The following is a 21,048-nucleotide window of genomic DNA, read 5'->3' on the forward strand; positions in this document are numbered from 1 at the left end:
GGAAACCCCGTCACGAATTTTACAAGTGTTACAAAATACAACTTTACGCCGCGCCGAATTTATGCATGTTGTACACGTGGAGAAATCGGATCTTTCCTTGGTCCTTTCGTTCTCTCTCACTGACAAAGACTGTAGAGCCAAAGGGTCCTCTAGAACTGGGAGGAGCGTGAAAATACTACAAGGGAACTCTCGGTGTCACGGTCTACAGTGTCACCACGTGGAGAGCTGCCACAACTGCATTCATATAAAGCGTATGGAAAAGCAACTTGTATTTCCAAGAGAGCCTTAATGTTTCCACTTTAAAAAAAAAATAATGTTGGTAAAAATGGACTGAAATACTATCCAAAATTCGGTTTATTGCGCGCAATTTAAATTTGCGAAATGATTTTTCAGTAACACCAAAACAACGAGCAAGAAATCTGCAAAAATCGATTAAAATATAGAGTCCGGCACACCACTGGATCCATCATATTTCTGTCTCAAGAAACACTTTTCAAAAACCAAATTAAGGTTTTCAAAGTGATATCATACGAGGAGAAAGCCACACACTTAAAACCTAGGCTATGTTTTTCTCACTGATAAAAAACATATTGGTGGATTTGAGAATGTATTAATACTATGGGAAAAAAATCTGAGCTGGTTGCATTTTTCTTACCTTTTCTTTGTTGGGTAAAGTCTGAGTCCTGGTAAACGTGTCTCCTCCGTTAATACTGACCAGCTCCGCGTCTACAGACGGAAACGGTGCGGGGAAAACCACTACGTCACTCTTGAGTGTGTCTGAGCTGAAACAGACGTCGTACTGCTGAGTAGCTTTAGAGTAAGACCAGCTCCCGTCAGGGTGGGTGGTGATCATTGGGGCGCCGTACCTGCTGAAACTGCCGTCTGACCTGTGGCACTTGACCGCTATTAAACTGATGAGGCTGAGCAGAAAGATCAGTGACACCGACGCGATGGCGATCAGCAGGTACAGGTTTAAATCGGAGAAGCTCTCCTCCTTTATGGGCACATGTCTGAACTGAGTCTGGATGTCAGCTGTGCTTTCGACCACCACCACCTCGATAGACACAGTAGCCGACAGGGAGGGTTCTCCGTTATCAGAAACCAAGACCACCAGGGGGTGAGTCTTCAGGTCATTGTCACTCATTCTCCTCTTAGTCCTGATTTCCCCGGTGCTGGTTCCGATGCGGAAGAGGTTGTTTCCTTTGGGCTCAGAGAGGTGGTAAGAGAGCAGCGCATTGTATCCAGAGTCTGCGTCTACGGCCCTGATCTTTGCCACAAAGTATCCCGCTTCAGCAGAGTAGGGGATGCTCTCGCTGTTAACGGATCCGTGCTCGGAATAGGGCGCGAGAATCGCGGGACTGTTGTCATTCTCATCCAGGATGAAAACGTTCACAGTCACGTTGCTGCTGAGCGGAGGAACACCAGAGTCTGTGGCCTGAACTTTAAACTGAAACGTTTTTAACTCCTCGTAGTTAAAAGACTGCAGACTGACTATATCTCCGGTCTCTGAGTTGATGTTGACCATTGATGCTATCTGTCTGGTCTTGGGAGAACTATTAATCAAGTGATAAGTTGATTTAGCGTTTTCATTTAAGTCTAAATCTAACGTCGTCAGAGCATAAATTGTAGCTCCAGTCGGGCTATTCTCTTTCACATAAACATTAATTAAAGGATCCAGGAATCTAGGAGGATTGTCATTGACATCGGAAACTTGTACATTAATGATGCCTGTGCTTGACAGAGACGGTGTTCCTTCATCTGTAGCTGTAATGGATATATTATATTGGGAAACAGTCTCTCTGTCAAGAGGCCCGTCAACTAACAAAGAATAGTAGTTTTTGTAGTTTGATTTTAATTTAAATGGCACGGAACCTGATAACTTACAGTTTGTCTGGCCATTTTTGCCTCCGTCTTTATCAGTGATAGTCACCATAGCAACGGCTGTGCCTATTTCGGCGTCCTCTTTTACCGGAGTCATGAGTGATGACACAGAGATTTCTGGAGCATTGTCATTGACATCAATAACTTCGACCAAAACCTTTGAATGCGCACTGCGAGGAGGAGTGCCTTTGTCTCGTGCTTGAACGCGAATCTCGTATGCTTGATTTTCCTCATAATCAATATTGCCTTTTACGGTCATTTCTCCAGTATTATCATTCAGAGCAAATTTATCGTCAGGGTTTAAACGTCCCCTTTCTGTAAAAGAGTACACAAGTTCACCATTCACACCGTCATCGAGATCGGTGGCTGCCAGGGTTAATAACTTTGTGCCAACACTTGCATTTTCAACCACTTGGACCTTGTAGAGAGACTTACTGAACACGGGTGAATTATCATTTACATCCAGCACATTGATTTTCATTTGTAAAGTCCCCGTTTTGGGGGGTTTCCCACCATCTATCGCAGTCAGCGTGAGTTCAATAACATCCTGTTTTTCTCGATCTAATGCTTTCTGCAGCACTAGCTCGGCAGACACACTTTGGTCACCAGTGTTCTGTATATCCAAAGCGAAATAATCATTCGTGTTCAATTTGTAGGTCTTCAGCGAGTTAGCACCTACGTCTGCGTCATGAGCTATCGGCAGTGGATGCCTCTCTCCGATATACGAAGACTCATACATATCAATTGTAGTTATTTCTTCCAGAAAAGTCGGCGCATTGTCATTAATATCAGTAATCACAACTTCAATTCGATGGAGACTGCGAGGGTTACTCAATATGGCCTCTATATTTAAAGAGCACTTTACCGTATTAGGACAAAGCTCCTCCCGATCTATCCTCTCGCTAACAGAGAGTACTCCGGTTTCATGATTTATGTCAAAATAGTGTCTGTTATACCCAGAGGTAATCTGAAGCCCCGTGGACTCGAGTCGCTGCACACTGAGATTTAAATCCTTAGCGAGATTTCCCACTGCCGTCCCTTTGTCCACCTCCTCTGAGATCGTATAGGATATCTGAGCCACGGACCGGTCGCAGAGACAAAGCAGAATGAAAAGCAGACCCCCAATTTTATCCCATAGGTCCCGAGCAGCCATCGCTGTTTAGACAAAAGCGAGGAATCCTGGTTTCTGCCTTTTGGCCTATCCGCGAAGAAAGGAGAAAAAAAAAAAAAAACCAAAGCCCTTTTATGTATCCATCCTGGTTTAGAGTCTTTTCTCTCTACGGCTTCACTCGTCTGTACGCTATCTTCACAAAGCACTGCCAGAAGATGACGTTGCCGTGTTTTGTCATGAACAGAGGAGGAGTTTCTAAACACTGAGCACGAGATTCTTGTTCCCATGGTCTCTAGCGACATCTCGTGGCACATTTGTATAAAGAAAGACGGCCCAAAACACATTTATCATCAAGTACGGTAGAGAAAAATATATGCTGAATAGATTACAACAACTAATGGGCTGATTTTGGAAGACTGTTCATAGAACGATCTTCATCTGTGAAATATGCATTTTAATAAATTAGCCTCGTTATTCATTAACACAATATCTACTAATGTCGTTACTTTACACCTCCTTTGTCTGTATTCGGTTACTGAACACCAGGACACGGAATATAACCTGCAAAAATATCAGCACGACGGACAGCACCCGAATCTCAGAACAAAGAGCAGAAGATGTTTTCAGCACCATGGACAGCGGCTCACGACAGTTTAAATGCATTTCGTGCCAGTGCTCAAGTGACTGCAGAGCACCGCATCCGCGTTATCTTTAAACCCAGTGAAAGGGTTTCAGCTTTGGTGTACTGAAATTGTTCTTAAACCATAGAAACCAACCATCACACGGTTCACACACTTTCATTCAGCCGCCAACTTTTTGGACGGACAGATTAAAAACAACAGTCTAAGTTACCACCCCTTTCAAATTCATAACAGTATGTCAGTATAGCTGCACATCATAATTATTTGTATCCGACGTCAAAAAAAATTTGTAATACAATGTCTTAAAGACTTGGAGCAAACTTCAATGTTATGCAAAGATTTAAAAGAATCACTCCTTTGGATTATTGAAATTGGGCACATCTTACCTTGTCTTTACTAGGTAAAGTCTGAGTCCTGGTAAACGTGTCTCCTCCGTTAATACTGACCAGCTCCGCGTCTACAGACGGAAACGGTGCGGGGAAAACCACTACGTCACTCTTGAGTGTGTCTGAGCTGAAACAGACGTCGTACTGCTGAGTAGCTTTAGAGTAAGACCAGCTCCCGTCAGGGTGGGTGGTGATCATTGGGGCGCCGTACCTGCTGAAACTGCCGTCTGACCTGTGGCACTTGACCGCTATTAAACTGATGAGGCTGAGCAGAAAGATCAGTGACACCGACGCGATGGCGATCAGCAGGTACAGGTTTAAATCGGAGAAGCTCTCCTCCTTTATGGGCACATGTCTGAACTGAGTCTGGATGTCAGCTGTGCTTTCGACCACCACCACCTCGATAGACACAGTAGCCGACAGGGAGGGTTCTCCGTTATCAGAAACCAGGACCACCAGGGGGTGAGTCTTCAGGTCATTGTCACTCATTCTCCTCTTAGTCCTGATTTCCCCGGTGCTGGTTCCGATGCGGAAGAGGTTGTTTCCTTTGGGCTCAGAGAGGTGGTAAGAGAGCAGCGCATTGTATCCAGAGTCTGCGTCCACGGCCCTGATCTTTGCCACAAAGTATCCCGCTTCAGCAGAGTAGGGGATGCTCGCTGTTAACGGATCCGTGCTCGGAATAGGGCGCGAGAATCGCGGGACTGTTGTCATTCTCATCCAGGATGAAAACGTTCACAGTCACGTTGCTGCTGAGCGGAGGAACACCAGAGTCTGTGGCCTGAACTTTAAACTGAAACGTTTTTAGCTCCTCGTGGTTAAAAGACTGCAGACTGACTATATCTCCGGTCTCTGAGTTGATGTTTATCAATGTGGGAAGGGGCAGAGATTTACTATTACTGTCTAAAAATGAGTAGCTCACCTGACCGTTGCTGCTGATGTCAGCATCGACTGCAGTTACTGTTTTAATAACTGTTCCTACTTTGCTGTTTTCGTTAACATAAATGTTTATTACAGGTTCTGGGAAATATGGCGTATTGTCATTTACATCAGAAACGTAAACAGTAATGACAGTGCTATTGGAAAGGGGAGGAGTCCCCTCATCGGTAGCTGAAATTGTTACGTTGTATTGGGGAGTTAACTCTCTGTCTAGATGCCCGTCAACCACTAAAGAAAAATAGTTTTTGTAATTTGTCTCTAATTTGAACGGAACTTGGTTTAAGATCTCACATTTGACTTCACCGTTTTTGCCACTGTCTCTATCTAGAACAGACACGAGCGCGATAGCCGTACCTACACCTGCGTCCTCCTTTACAGTGTTGAGCAGTGACGTCACCGTGATCTCGGGAGCGTTGTCATTTACATCGATTACTTCCACCAGCACTTTACAGTGAGCAGCCATCGGGGGCTGGCCTTTGTCCCTCGCCTCTGCCCGGATCTCAAAAGCTTTTCTTTCCTCATAGTCGATTTTTCCTTTCACTGAAATGATCCCCGTGTCAGGGTCAATTTTGAAAACATCCAGAATATGGTCCTGATCCTTATTACGAAGAGAATATACTATTTCACTGTTTGTTCCCTCATCAGCGTCGGTCGCGTTTAAGGTGAAGACCGCAGTGCCAATCGGGACATTTTCAGCAGTTTTAACTTTGTATAGAGTGCTGCTGAACACCGGTGCGTTATCGTTAATGTCTAGTACATTTATTTCAATTTCTGATGTGCCTGAATTTGGTGGCGATCCCCCGTCCACCGCAGTCAACAGGAGCCGTAGATTTGGCTTTTTCTCCCGGTCTAGTGCTTTCTGCAGCACTAACTCCGGAGAGACGCTCTCCCCTCTTTTGTGTGTCGCAAGACTGAAGTATTCATTTGGACTAAGCTTATACGCACTAACACCATTTTTACCCACATCGGCATCGCTTGCCTCTGACAACGCGAATTTGAATCCAGGCAAAGTGTTCTCTGCAATGTCCAGTATTTGTGATTTTGTGTTAAAAGACGGAGAATGGTCATTCACATCTCTAATTTCTACCTCCAAGCGGTAAAGCTTTAAGGGGTCGTTTATCACACCCTCTACGCTAACAGTGCATTTAGGTTCATCCGTACAAAGCTCCTCTCGGTCTATCCTCTCATTGACATACAGAAATCCGGTCTTTAGATTTACCTCGAAGTATCTCCTCTTAGATCCCGTAACAATCTGAAACGCACGGGACTCCAAATCCTGCACATTGAGGTTGAGATCCTTGGCGATATTTCCGACGTTAGTTCCCGGGTTTACCTCCTCTGAGACGGAGTAGGAGAGCTGCCCAGACGCCGCTTCCCAGTAACAGTCCAACAACACCAGCACCAGATATGTAACAATAGACCTCCTGCTACTCGGTAAAGGCATAGTTCCGCCGAGGAAGAACAAAGCATACATCCACGATGGTGTTTCTACCGAAGAATGATGAAATGTGACAGATTTTCAGGCGACACTATTTCGATTTTCACATTTTTAAAGACAAATAATCCATCACGCCTTCGCTTCTCTTCCCGTCTCTCTTTGTGATGAAACCCCACAGTCATTCCGTTTTTACTCTGGGAGGAGCCTCGGCCTTTCAGTGTTACGGTCTATAGCGTCACTGTGTGGTAACTTGGATAAATTGCACGAACAACTGTGAAATACTCCTCCTCATTCAGAAATGCTGTCAACCACTTAGTCGTGTGCGGCACAACGAGTTATTGGCAGGGTTTGGATATCGAAATCCCCACACCTTTGTAGGACCACGGGGAGGATGCGGATTAAAAATGACCGTAGTGAAGAATCTGCTGTGCTGCTTTATTAAATTATACAAACGACCAACGATTTGAACGGATATTCAACGTCGACATTAAGGCTGCACGTGTGACACAAGTGGGAAAAAGTATCGCTAAACCTGGAAAACTCAATTTAGAAATTGATGTTTTTAGAACGTAAGAGAAAATTGTATTTTCTCTCTGACTGTTCGGGATACTTTGCATAATACTAGCCAGACAATCTAAATATTTAAGTTTGCAACAAAGACGTGAAGTCAGAGATTTCCATACCAACTCATTGCAAAAGTGACTCATCAACAGATAAAATATTAAAGGACGGAATAAAGCATAAAGTCTGAACAATGACAAGTATAACTCAGACACAAACAAGTCAAACAGACACTGACATGACATATTTGGAGTGAATACACATCACTTTTACCGCACACTGGAATTTTTAGCACTTACGTCTTTGTTTTCACACTCTATTATCGACGTAAAGATATCAGCACACTTGCAAATATACTGCATAATTCAACAAACCTTATTTCTTAGAAGGGAACGTACCTACAGTAAAATTTCTATATGTGACGAGGACTGAAGGCAGAACATTCAGAAACTTGAGTTCAGCACCACAGACAGTGACACACAAATTTTAAGCCAAAAGAGGAGACATTACATCAACCTATGTGGAGAAAGCTTACTTCAACGTAAGAAAGACAGCAACCTCGGTGACTTTCAATTAATTCAAAATTAAATCTATTACAATGACAGATTGTTGATGCTTAAGTAGCACGGAGTCCTTATTTAAAGTACTAAATATAATTCCAATGTCAATTATCAGCATAAATGAAGGGCAATGATGAGACATACTTAAGACCAATATTCTTACCTTCTCTTTACTAGGTAAAGTCTGAGTCCTGGTAAACGTGTCTCCTCCATTAATACTGACCAGCTCCGCGTCTACAGACGGAAACGGTGCGGGGAAAACCACTACGTCACTCTTGAGTGTGTCTGAGCTGAAACAGACGTCGTACTGCTGAGTAGCTTTAGAGTAAGACCAGCTCCCGTCAGGGTGGGTGGTGATCATTGGGGCGCCGTACCTGCTGAAACTGCCGTCTGACCTGTGGCACTTGACCGCTATTAAACTGATGAGGCTGAGCAGAAAGATCAGTGACACCGACGCGATGGCGATCAGCAGGTACAGGTTTAAATCGGAGAAGCTCTCCTCCTTTATGGGCACATGTCTGAACTGAGTCTGGATGTCAGCTGTGCTTTCGACCACCACCACCTCGATAGACACAGTAGCCGACAGGGAGGGTTCTCCGTTATCAGAAACCAAGACCACCAGGGGGTGAGTCTTCAGGTCATTGTCACTCATTCTCCTCTTAGTCCTGATTTCCCCGGTGCTGGTTCCGATGCGGAAGAGGTTGTTTCCTTTGGGCTCAGAGAGGTGGTAAGAGAGCAGCGCATTGTATCCAGAGTCTGCGTCTACGGCCCTGATCTTTGCCACAAAGTATCCCGCTTCAGCAGAGTAGGGGATGCTCTCGCTGTTAACGGATCCGTGCTCGGAATAGGGCGCGAGAATCGCGGGACTGTTGTCATTCTCATCCAGGATGAAAACGTTCACAGTCACGTTGCTGCTGAGCGGAGGAACACCAGAGTCTGTGGCCTGAACTTTAAACTGAAACGTTTTTAGCTCCTCGTGGTTAAAAGACTGCAGACTGACTATATCTCCGGTCTCTGAGTTGATGTTCACCATAGTAGACAGCGGGACTATGTTGTTGTCACCGACTAATGAGTAGCTCACCTGGCCATTTTGACTAATGTCAGCATCAGTTGCAGTTACTGCTCTCAAAACCGCGCCAACTGGACTATTTTCTTCCACATACATATTAATTACAGTCTCTGCAAACCGAGGTGCGTTGTCATTTACATCTGACACCTGAATAACAACCACACTGGTGTTAGAGAGGGGGGGGCTACCTTCATCCGTAGCTTTGATAGTGATACTGTAGTGGGAAATAAGTTCCCTGTCTAGAGCTCCACCGGTAACTAAAGAATAATAATTTTTATAATTTGTCTCCAATTTAAAGGGAACTGCATTCAATATCTCACATTTGACCTCACCATTTTTGCCCCCATCTCTGTCGAGCACTGAAACAAGTGCAATGGCAGTACCAATTTCCGCGTCCTCCCTCACGCGACTGAGCAGTGGCGTCACTGTGATGTCAGGGGCATTGTCATTCAGGTCCACCACTTCCACTAGCACTTTACACTGGGCTGTTAGTGGGGGCTGGCCTTTGTCAGCGGCCTGCACGCGGATTTCAAAGGCAGTATTTGTCTCAAAGTCAATGTTCCCTTTAACCGTTATTGTTCCCGTTTCCGAATCAATGTCAAAAATGTCCAAGACCCGGTCCTGATCTTTCGAATTTAGTAAATATACAATGTCTTTGTTTGGCCCGTCGTCGGCGTCTGTTGCAGTCACTGTCACTACTGTAGTGCCAAGTAGTGCATTTTCTGAAATACTTGTTTTATACAGTGTTTTGGTAAAGACTGGAATATTATCGTTGTTATCAAGAACATGAATGAATATTTCTGATGTGCCTGACTTTGGAGGCGTTCCTCCATCTACGGCGGTCAGTGTCAGTTTAATTAAAGCCTGTTTTTCTCGGTCTAAGGATTTCTGCAGAACTAGCTCGGCTGACACACTCTCTCCTTTGTGCACCGCTAAGGAAAAATATTCATTGTGATTCAGCTTGTATGTGTTAATACTGTTTTTCCCTACGTCGGCGTCGTAGGCCGAGAGCACGGGGAATGTAGCTCCCGGCAGTATGCTCTCTGCTATGTCGATAGTTTGTGATTTGGCAGTGAAAGAAGGGGGGTTATCATTGACGTCGAGAATATTAACTTCAATACGGTAAAGTTTCAGCGGATTATTAATCACGGCCTCTACATTTATTTTACATTTTGCAGCTTTCGCACAGAGCTCTTCCCTGTCTATTCTTTCGGCAACGTAGAGGAAACCCGACTTCAAATTCACATCCAGATACCTTCGCTTTGATCCCTTAACGATCTGGAACATACGTGACTCCAAATCATGGACATTGAGATTTAGATCCTTGGCGAGATTTCCAACATTAGTCCCCGGGTTTACCTCCTCTGAGACGGAATAGGAGAGCTGCCCGGATACCGCTCCCCAGTTATACTCCAAGACAACAAGCACTAGATATATCCCAACGGAGGTTTTTCTTCCCGGCAGCCGCATAATTCCATACAACGACCACAAAGCATAGATCCGTATATCAATGCGCCTGTCGCTTACTAAGACCAACAAGCCGATGGAAAGATCAAGTTATGTGGCAGTATAATTTCTGCACACGTTCTCCTTCGCCCTGCGTCTCATTCTAACAAAGCACGGACAAAAATGATGATCCTTTTAATGTGGGAGGGCCCCTCCACACGTCGGCGACCTGCCGGCGGTGTTATGGTCTGTAGCGTCACCTCATGGCCATTTGAAATAACTACAGTGCTCTCAAATAAACACAGGCAAACATTGATTTTTAGCAAGAAGTCACCAGAATTTAAGTTACTCTTGCCCGTGACAAACAACAAAAGTGACAGCTGCTTCAGTGCTGAGTGCACTGCCATGCCCTCATAACTGGACATAGTGTATTGGCCACATATTTCAGAGCCATGTATAGAGCATAATAATGCTGATGTATCGCGGTAAGCACACTTGGGGCGAGACGGTCTGTGAGAAGACCTAAATAATGTTTGATCGGAATTAAAAAAAAAAAAAAAAAAAAAAATATATATATATATATATATATATATATATATATATATATATATATATATATGTGTATATGTATATATGTATATGTATATACTATAGGAGTAACATGCAGCAGTAAATTGTCTCTTGAAAACAAAATAACATATTTAGACTACAAGGATTTAGCAGACCCAACATTAGATGCCTATTCCCATACAAAATACTCTTAATGAAAGGATTCAAAAATCAGCAATCATCATTTTTTTTCTTTTTTTTTACTGTACTGGTTACACGTTGAATTTGCATCCAGAACTTGAATACACAACCAGAACAGCCAGGTTTTATACATTATACAGGAAAGTAATGCATATTTCTGCGTCTCTTTACAAAATAGATTCATATCAATGTTTCCGTGCACATCAAATGACTGAACTACATTTCTAAAGTAATCTCAAGTTGAGGCTCTATGAGTATCTCCTTTGTTTTTGCTGAATTTTCTTTGAGACTCCAGTCAAGCATTACAAAAATCACGTTATGAAGTTGACTATAGAAAGAGATTCATTTCGCATTAAATAACTTAGTGATACCGTTTTTCTGAAGGAACATACTCACTCAACATTATAAGCAATGGAAGTAAACTTTGATACATGTGATTCATTTAATTAGATTTCATTTAGTATCTAACAGTTATTGTAGTGTTGAATTTGGTGTTGTGACTTAACACACATGTCTAAGTAGGTTTTGAATGTCAAGTCTCTATCACATTTAAGAAGATTACACGTGATGACGAGCTGTGTTGTGTCTTGTGGTTGTAAATGCAAATTCATAAAAACAAGTACAGGTTTAAACATCTCTTCTTAAGTTACACTTGACAAAATTATATGACAACTCTGCAAAAGAAGAGAATTTACTTGTCTAATTAGTAAACCCTTACCTTGTCTTTATTGGGTAAAGTCTGAGTCCTGGTAAACGTGTCTCCTCCATTAATACTGACCAGCTCCGCGTCTACAGACGGAAACGGTGCGGGGAAAACCACTACGTCACTCTTGAGTGTGTCTGAGCTGAAACAGACGTCGTACTGCTGAGTAGCTTTAGAGTAAGACCAGCTCCCGTCAGGGTGGGTGGTGATCATTGGGGCGCCGTACCTGCTGAAACTGCCGTCTGACCTGTGGCACTTGACCGCTATTAAACTGATGAGGCTGAGCAGAAAGATCAGTGACACCGACGCGATGGCGATCAGCAGGTACAGGTTTAAATCGGAGAAGCTCTCCTCCTTTATGGGCACATGTCTGAACTGAGTCTGGATGTCAGCTGTGCTTTCGACCACCACCACCTCGATAGACACGGTAGCCGACAGGGAGGGTTCTCCGTTATCAGAAACCAGGACCACCAGGGGGTGAGTCTTCAGGTCATTGTCACTCATTCTCCTCTTAGTCCTGATTTCCCCGGTGCTGGTTCCGATGCGGAAGAGGTTGTTTCCTTTGGGCTCAGAGAGGTGGTAAGAGAGCAGCGCATTGTATCCAGAGTCTGCGTCTACAGCCCTGATCTTTGCCACAAAGTATCCCGCTTCAGCAGAGTAGGGGATGCTCTCGCTGTTAATGGATCCGTGCTCGGAATAGGGCGCGAGAATCGCGGGACTGTTGTCATTCTCATCCAGGATGAAAACGTTCACAGTCACGTTGCTGCTGAGCGGAGGAACACCAGAGTCTGTGGCCTGAACTTTAAACTGAAACGTTTTTAGCTCCTCGTAGTTAAAAGACTGCAGACTGACTATATCTCCGGTCTCTGAGTTGATGTTTACCATAGTAGAGAGCGGGACTATGTTGTTGTCACCGACTAATGAGTAGCTCACGTGACCATTTTGACTAATGTCAGCATCAGTAGCTGAAACTGTTTTAATAACTGCCCCTACTGGACTGTTTTCTTTCACGTAGACACTGATGACAGTTTCTGTGAATATAGGTTTGTTATCATTCACATCTAAGACGATCATTTCAATCCGGTACAGTTTTAACGGGTTATTAATAACTGCTTCTACGCTGAGGGAACATTTGGGTTCATCGCCGCAGAGTTCCTCTCGATCTATTCTCTCATTAACGTACAGGACACCAGTCCTTAGATTTACCTCGAAATATTTCCTCTTTGATCCAGAAACGATCTGAAACATACGAGACTCCAAATCCTGGACATTAATGTTCAGATCTTTAGCGATGTTTCCGACGACAGTCCCCAGGTTTACCTCCTCTGAGACGGAGTAAGAGAGCTGCCCAGACACCGCTTCCCAGCAACAGTCCAGCAGCACGAACAAGAGATATATCCGCACAGAGCTCGTTCTGCCCGGTAAATGCATAATTCCATACACGGAGGAGGAGTATGTTGGCAAATCTGAACAATATGTTGCAGCAACAACGATATCAAGGTCAAGGAAGAAATATTCCAAACAAATACGTTGGCATTTTCACGGCCAAACACGACAGCCGTTCTTTGTCGTCCGATCTCTTTGTAACAAAGCCTCGAGATACATCATCATCCTCTCAACCTGGGAGGAGCCCTGAGCCACTGAGGAGGAAGTTCAAATGTGATGGTCTACAATGTCCCCATGTGGACACTTGTAAGAACTGCATTCAATATCAAACACGTAGCAATATTACAAATTCCCCTACATTAATGTCCTGTGAAACATTTAGCCAAGTCTGAAGTAAAGATATGGTCAATATGACTCTTCCGTTCATTTCACTATTGATTTTCAGCAGGTGCATTTCGCCGTAAAACTATCTTAGAATTAAATCAAACAATTGAACACCAGTACAATGAGTCAACTGTTATGGAAATAGAAAACAATGTAGCTGAAAATATAAACACACAGTCTCTAAAAACATACCCCACACAACGTAAACATACTCACCACCCGCATATACACAAACAAATAGGAAATAGAGAAGTAAAATATGGATAATATCGACATACATACCCTTCCGAATAATGATTAAATCTGAGAGGATACACTTGTGTGAAAATATACATAAAAATCATAGAGTTGTGTAATTTTATGTTATTAATCAATTTGCTTACAGGTTAAAGAGTACAGGCCCCACACATTCACAAACTTCCGCTGTTAACACGGACAGCGATGTTCACTTTGAAAATGCCAAGTATGTTTCAAAAATTACTCTGAATTTTAATTCCGTAAGGACGAAGTATGCATACGCCAACCTTTCCCAACATTTGAATCCCTTCTGTTCAAACGCCAAGCCCATTTAACTGTCACTTTGCCCGTCACGTATGTGGGAGAAAGCGCTGATTTCACTAATAAAGACTGCATTGCATTGCCTTCCCGACATAGTGTAATATAGTGCCAAAGTAGTTCACTTGGTCTAACTTAAAAAAAATAAATAAACAAAAAGAAAAAACAAATCTGAGTTCGCTTAAATACGCCGCCTTTTTTAATTGAAAAACCGATGGCAGATATTTAATCTGCACAGATATATTGAAAACGATTAATGAGATCTTTGACATACTTTAGTTTAACATTGCATAAGATACATGTAAATGTACTCATATACAGTATATGATACGCTTGAACAGGGTCTTTAATGTAACCTCAGTCTTCTCAGGATTACAAGCCATGCACATTCAGATACTGGCCTTCAGCACCACGGACAGTGGCTTGAACATTGAAATAACGAAGAGGCAGCCGGCAACTACTGAGACGAGAAAACCATGACAGAAAATGTCAGTCTACTCCACCTGTACTTGATGTCATATCCGTTTTAAATCAAATGGTAGTTCAAATTTAATTGTCTTGTCTGTTACATAGCACAAAGCCATTTACAATAACCTAAAACTGCATCTCTTCGCCTCTAATTCTAGAAACAGTGCAGTAATAAATACTTAATGCAACTACGTTCTTACCTTGTCTTTATTGGGTAAAGTCTGAGTCCTGGTAAACGTGTCTCCTCCGTTAATACTGACCAGCTCCGCGTCTCCAGACTGAAACGGTGCGGGGAAAACCACTACGTCACTCTTGAGTGTGTCTGAGCTGAAACAGACGTCGTACTGCTGAGTAGCTTTAGAGTAAGACCAGCTCCCGTCAGGGTGGGTGGTGATCATTGGGGCGCCGTACCTGCTGAAACTGCCGTCTGACCTGTGGCACTTGACCGCTATTAAACTGATGAGGCTGAGCAGAAAGATCAGTGACACCGACGCGATGGCGATCAGCAGGTACAGGTTTAAATCGGAGAAGCTCTCCTCCTTTATGGGCACATGTCTGAACTGAGTCTGGATGTCAGCTGTGCTTTCGACCACCACCACCTCGATAGACACAGTAGCCGACAGGGAGGGTTCTCCGTTATCAGAAACCAAGACCACCAGGGGGTGAGTCTTCAGGTCATTGTCACTCATTCTCCTCTTAGTCCTGATTTCCCCGGTGCTGGTTCCGATGCGGAAGAGGTTGTTTCCTTTGGGCTCAGAGAGGTGGTAAGAGAGCAGCGCATTGTACCCAGAGTCTGCGTCTACAGCCCTGATCTTTGCCACAAAGTATCCCGCTTCAGCAGAGTAGGGGATGCTCTCGCTGTTAACGGATCCGTGCTCGGAATAGGGCGCGAGAATCGCGGGACTGTTGTCATTCTCATCCAGGATGAAAACGTTCACAGTCACGTTGCTGCTGAGCGGAGGAACACCAGAGTCTGTGGCCTGAACTTTAAACTGAAACGTTTTTAGCTCCTCGTAGTTAAAAGACTGTAGACTGACTATATCTCCGGTCTCTGAGTTGATGTTTACCATAGTAGACAGCGGGACTGAGTTAGTGTTACTTTGTAAAAAATTATAACTCACTTGGCCGTTTTCATTCATGTCAGCATCCAATGAGGATACTGTGTTGAGAACTGCTCCCACTGGGCTGTTTTCCGTTACATAAATATTAATGTCTGGCGATGGGAAGCGAGGTGCATTATCATTAACATCGGAAACGTGAATAGTGATAATATTAGTGCTGGAGAGGGAGGGGCTGCCTCCATCACTTGCTATTATGCAGACATTATAGTGAGAGATGGTCTCTCGGTCTAGGGGCCCTTCAACTACTAACGAGTAATAGTTTTTATAGTTTGTTTCCAATTTAAAGGGAGTCTTGCCATCTATCGTACAATGCACTTCCCCATTCTTGCCCCCATCCTTGTCTAACACAGAAACAAGCGCAATAGCTGTACCTACTGTTGCGTCCTCCTTAACTGAGTTCAGGAGTGACGTCACAGTGATCTCGGGAGCGTTGTCGTTGAGGTCCACCACTTCTACCAGCACCTTGCAATGAGCAGACATCGGAGGCTGACCTCTGTCACTGGCCTGTGCTCGAATCTCAAAGGCTGGGTTTTCCTCAAAATCCACATTTCCCTCGACTGTCAACGTGCCTGTGTTTGGGTTGATTTTAAAAATCTGCAGTATGTGGTCCTGCTCCTTTGTGCTAAGTGTATATATGATTTCTTTGTTTGCTCCCTCGTCTGCATCTGTAGCATTTAAAGTCAACAGAGTGGTGCCTATAGGCACATTTTCAAATACGCGAGTTTTGTACAGTGACTTTGCAAACACCGGGGTGTTGTCGTTATTATCCAAAACATGAATTATAATATCGGATGTCCCAGACTTCGGTGGACTTCCGTCGTCTAACGCTGTTAAAGTGAGCATGATCAGAGGCTCCTTTTCTCGGTCTAACGCTTTCTGTAACACTAACTCAGTAGAAATGCTCCCTCCCGCTTTGGTTATTGCGAGTGAGAAATGGTCGTTGGAGCTGAGCTTGTATGTGTTTATGCCATTCCTTCCTACATCTGCGTCGTAGGCTTGCAGTAGGGGAAATTTGATCCCAGGTAACGTGCTTTCGGCAATGTCTATACTCTGTGACTTGGCAATGAAATACGGAAAATTGTCGTTGACATCAAGAATATTGATTTCTATACGGTACAGCTTTAGAGGATCGTTAATCACAGCCTCTACATTTACCGTACACTTTGCAGCTCTCGCACAGAGCTCCTCTCTGTCTATTCTCTCACTCACGTAGAGGACACCAGTCTTCGTATTTACCTCGAAATATTTTTTCTTTGATCCAGCAACAACCCTGAACATACGGGACTCCAAATCCTGTACGTTAAAGTGTAGATCCTTAGCGACATTTCCAACAAATGTCCCCGAATTCACCTCCTCTGAGACGGAATACGAGAGCTGCCCAGACGCTGCATCCCAGCAATAATCCAGTATCAGAAGCATTAAACATGTCCAGGGAGAGCGCTCGCTTCTCGTTAAAGGCATAATTCCTTCAGACTTGAACGCAGCATAGATTCAAACCTGCCAGTTCTTATTAAAACAAGCCGGACAAAGACAGTATATTAATGATCTATTTTCTTTCTTTTCACCCAGGACTAGAAAGCCGGCTGTCGCACTGTACCCTCTCCTCTTACGCCTCTTTGTTGCAAACCTCGGTGAACTGACACTGGGAGGGGCGTTAAAACACGAAAAGAGAAGTCTCCATGTTATGGTCTACACTGTCGCCTCGTGGCGATGTTAAACATCTACAGTTATAGGACCTACCAACACAAGTTCAGTGATATCACTCTCTTCCTCTGATTCAAAGTTACCGAAAAAGCTCTTAAAAGCTCGTGAAAACAGAAAACCCAATGGAACAATTCATTACGGGATCATGTAGGTACACTGTTCTTATTTCAGGACCACGGAGAGAACCGTGTATTTTTTTTTTTTTTTTTTTAAATCAGACTGGTATAAGCACTGTAGTTGAATCAAAGTAGCCGAAAGGGGAGATGTTAAATAAGATACACTAAAATTCAAATATTGTAGAAATCGAAAAGATTGTTTGTTTCGCCGGTGTCTGTGTTTTCAAAAAGAAAAAGTTTGTAAGATTTCTTCATGGTTTCAGAACACCTAATATCGTATAATTAACTGTCGCTACTATTTCTAAAGATGATACTGCAGAGTGTGTGGACAAATAAAGATCATTATTCCATCTCAGAAATGGGGAGTTGAATATAAAAGCAGGCAAAGTGTTAGAACAAAGAATATCTTGCCGCAGAAATTCATACAATAAAACTTGATAAGCGATTAGTACTGATTGAAACTTTTACACCTACTTATCGCATAACTGACCAGATGGATATTTCATCTTAAAGGACAAGTATAGAGTATACAACACAACTTGGTTATTCGTTTGTAAACATGCAAGATCATTCTTATGTGACTTATTGTTTTTTCTCTCAAACACTTCAAATAGAAGGCGATGGTGATTGTGGTCTATAGGACAGGTGAAATAGATCTGAAACCCCAAAGCACAATAGAAGGGATATGTACAAGATTTAATGGACTCACCTTTTCTTTATTGGGTAAAGTCTGAGTCCTGGTAAACGTGTCTCCTCCATTAATACTGACCAGCTCCGCGTCTACAGACGGAAACGGTGCAGGGAAAACCACTACGTCACTCTTGAGTGTGTCTGAGCTGAAACAGACGTCGTACTGCTGAGTAGCTTTAGAGTAAGACCAGCTCCCGTCAGGGTGGGTGGTGATCATTGGGGCGCCGTACCTGCTGAAACTGCCGTCTGACCTGTGGCACTTGACCGCTATTAAACTGATGAGGCTGAGCAGAAAGATCAGTGACACCGACGCGATGGCGATCAGCAGGTACAGGTTTAAATCGGAGAAGCTCTCCTCCTTTATGGGCACATGTCTGAACTGAGTCTGGATGTCAGCTGTGCTTTCGACCACCACCACCTCGATAGACACAGTAGCCGACAGGGAGGGTTCTCCGTTATCAGAAACCAGGACCACCAGGGGGTGAGTCTTCAGGTCATTGTCACTCATTCTCCTCTTAGTCCTGATTTCCCCGGTGCTGGTTCCGATGCGGAAGAGGTTGTTTCCTTTGGGCTCAGAGAGGTGGTAAGAGAGCAGCGCATTGTATCCAGAGTCTGCGTCTACAGCCCTGATCTTTGCCACAAAGTATCCCGCTTCAGCAGAGTAGGGGATGCTCTCGCTGTTAACGGATCCGTGCTCGGAATAGGGCGCGAGAATCGCGGGACTGTTGTCATTCTCATCCAGGATGAAAACGTTCACAGTCACGTTGCTGCTGAGCGGAGGAACACCAGAGTCTGTGGCCTGAACTTTAAACTGAAACGTTTTTAACTCTTCGTGGTTAAAAGACTGCAGACTGACTATATCTCCGGTCTCTGAGTTGATGTTCACCATTGCAGATAATGGCAATGAGTCACTGTTACTTTCGACTATTGAATAGCTCACCTGGGCATTTTTATCATTGTCTGCATCAACTGCCGATAAACTTTTTAGAACAGCTCCAACCTGGCTGTTCTCTTTTAAATAAATATTGGCCAACGTCTCTGAAAAACGAGGTGCGTTGTCGTTGACATCGGAAATATAAACAGTAAGATCCCTGGTGCTCGTGAGAGCTGGGTAACCATCATCCGTTGCTGTGATGGTGACATTATAATGTGCAGCAGTCTCTCTGTCTAGCTGTCCGTCTACTACCAAAGAGTAATAGTTTTTATAATTTGGTTCCAATTTAAAGGGGCTATCGTTTTTAATAGCACAATGAACAACTCCATTTTTACCTCCATCTCTGTCCAGGACTGAGACAAGTGCAACAGCAGTACCTACTTTCGCATCCTCTCTAACTGTGTCAGTCAGTGATGTTACGGATATTTCAGGCGTATTGTCGTTTAAATCCACCACCTCTATTAGTACTTTGCACTGTGCTGCCATTGGAGGAGAGCCTTTATCACTAGCTTGCACACGGATTTCAAAAGCCGGGTGCTCTTCAAAGTCAATCTGTCCCTTGACCGTCAGTAAGCCTGTGTGTTTATCGATCTGAAATATTTCTAAAACATTGTCTTGATCTTTGCTGCTCAGTGAATATGAAATCTCCCCGTTTGGCCCTTCATCGGCGTCTGTCGCCGTTACTGTTGTTACTGACGTACCTAGCGGTAGATTTTCACTAATACTGGTCTTATATAATGGTTTGGTAAACATTGGGATGTTATCATTGATGTCTAAGACATTGATTATTATCTGTGATGTACCGGATTTCGGAGGAGTCCCGCCATCTACAGCAGTCAACGTGAGTTTAATTACAGGCTGTTTTTCGCGGTCTAATGCTTTCTGGAGGACCAGCTCAGCAGACACACTTTCGCCTTTGTTCACTGATAATGAAAAATGGTCATTTGGATTTAGCTTGTACGTGCTGATGCCGTTTTTTCCTACATCGGCATCATAGGCCGAAAGCACAAGAAATTTAGACCCAGGTAACGTGCTTTCGGCCACTTCAATACTCTGTGAATTAGCACTGAAAGACGGATAATTGTCATTCACATCTAGAATATTTATTTCTAAACGATAAAGCTTCAGTGGAGCATTAATCACAGCTTCTACGCTCACTGTGCATTTGGTTGCCTTCGCACAGAGCTCCTCTCTGTCTATTCTGTCATTGACGAAGAGAACACCAGTCTTTAGATTTACCTCGAAAAATTTTCTCTTTGATCCGGTAACAATCTGAAACATACGGGACTCCAGATCATCGACACTGAGGTTTAGATCCTTGGCTATATTTCCTACAGAAGTCCCCGGATTCACCTCCTCAGATATGGAGTAGGAGAGCTGCCCTGACACCGCTTCCCAGTAACAATCCAGCAGCACAAATAACACGTATGCCACCACAGGAGCCCTGCTATTTGAAGACATAATCCAATCCGACTTGAAACCGACATAGGAACAAGTCCAATCGATGTGGAGAATCAGCAGAAGCCGTGTTTCTTTTTTTTTTTTTTTTAATAGTTTGTCCACAATGATGATTGTGTTCCAGCCTTTCCTCTGTGCCTCTGCGTCTCTTTGTGTCAAAGCCCAACAAGGCATCATCACGCTCTTAATCTGGGAGGGGCCTCAACATTCAAAAAAACAATTTTCTCTGTCTCATGGTCTATAGTGCCCCCTTATGGTCTTGTGGACTAATTACACTACAAACCATGGTGAAAACAGTATAACATGTAAGGTCATTACAAAAAACATCTCTCTCTAACGCTCAGTACGAAAATAGCCAATTTCAAATTGAGCTGAAGGCCAGGAAATATCAGGTTCCTTTCTTAAAACTACTGAATTAACTGGTTATATTATCTAGTAATATGCAACGTTTCTTGTATTTCAAAGTGAGGGGAAACACATCCGTTTGTAATTGGCATGTATACACCTTTTGGCACAAATGTAATCCAGGCAAACACCTTTACAATATACTATAAATGGTATGGCGAAATAAGAGAAAATCTCCAAAGGTCATTGTTGACTTACTCAAACAAAAGACTAAAAATAAAAGAAGTGGCTGAAAAAAGCAGGTGTACACCTCCTTATTTATATAATAGAGACTTAATGAGTTTCTTACATAGCAACAAGAGTGGACTGAAAAATACTCCAACAATTCGAGCTAATCAGCCTTCA

At 43.5% G+C, this 21,048-nt stretch overlaps 1 protein-coding gene across 3 annotated transcripts in view; it reads right to left on the reverse strand.

The window, feature by feature from the left end:
* Window positions 1-21,048, reverse strand: part of LOC120785774 (protocadherin alpha-C2-like) — a 91,570-nt gene that overhangs the window by 60,625 nt on the left and 9,897 nt on the right. Inside the window, exon 1 of one of the 3 annotated variants that reach the window (XM_040120686.1) lies at window positions 656-3,143. The exons of the other annotated variants lie outside the window; for them this stretch is intronic. Within the exon in view, the coding sequence (XP_039976620.1) occupies window positions 656-3,034 (2,379 nt within the window). The 5' untranslated portion in view covers window positions 3,035-3,143. Of the gene's footprint in view, window positions 1-655; window positions 3,144-21,048 lie in introns of those variants that run through there. 3 annotated transcript variants of the gene reach the window in all.

This window comes from Xiphias gladius, chromosome 23 (genome assembly GCF_016859285.1).
Source record: "Xiphias gladius isolate SHS-SW01 ecotype Sanya breed wild chromosome 23, ASM1685928v1, whole genome shotgun sequence".
NCBI lineage: Eukaryota > Metazoa > Chordata > Actinopteri > Istiophoriformes > Xiphiidae > Xiphias > Xiphias gladius.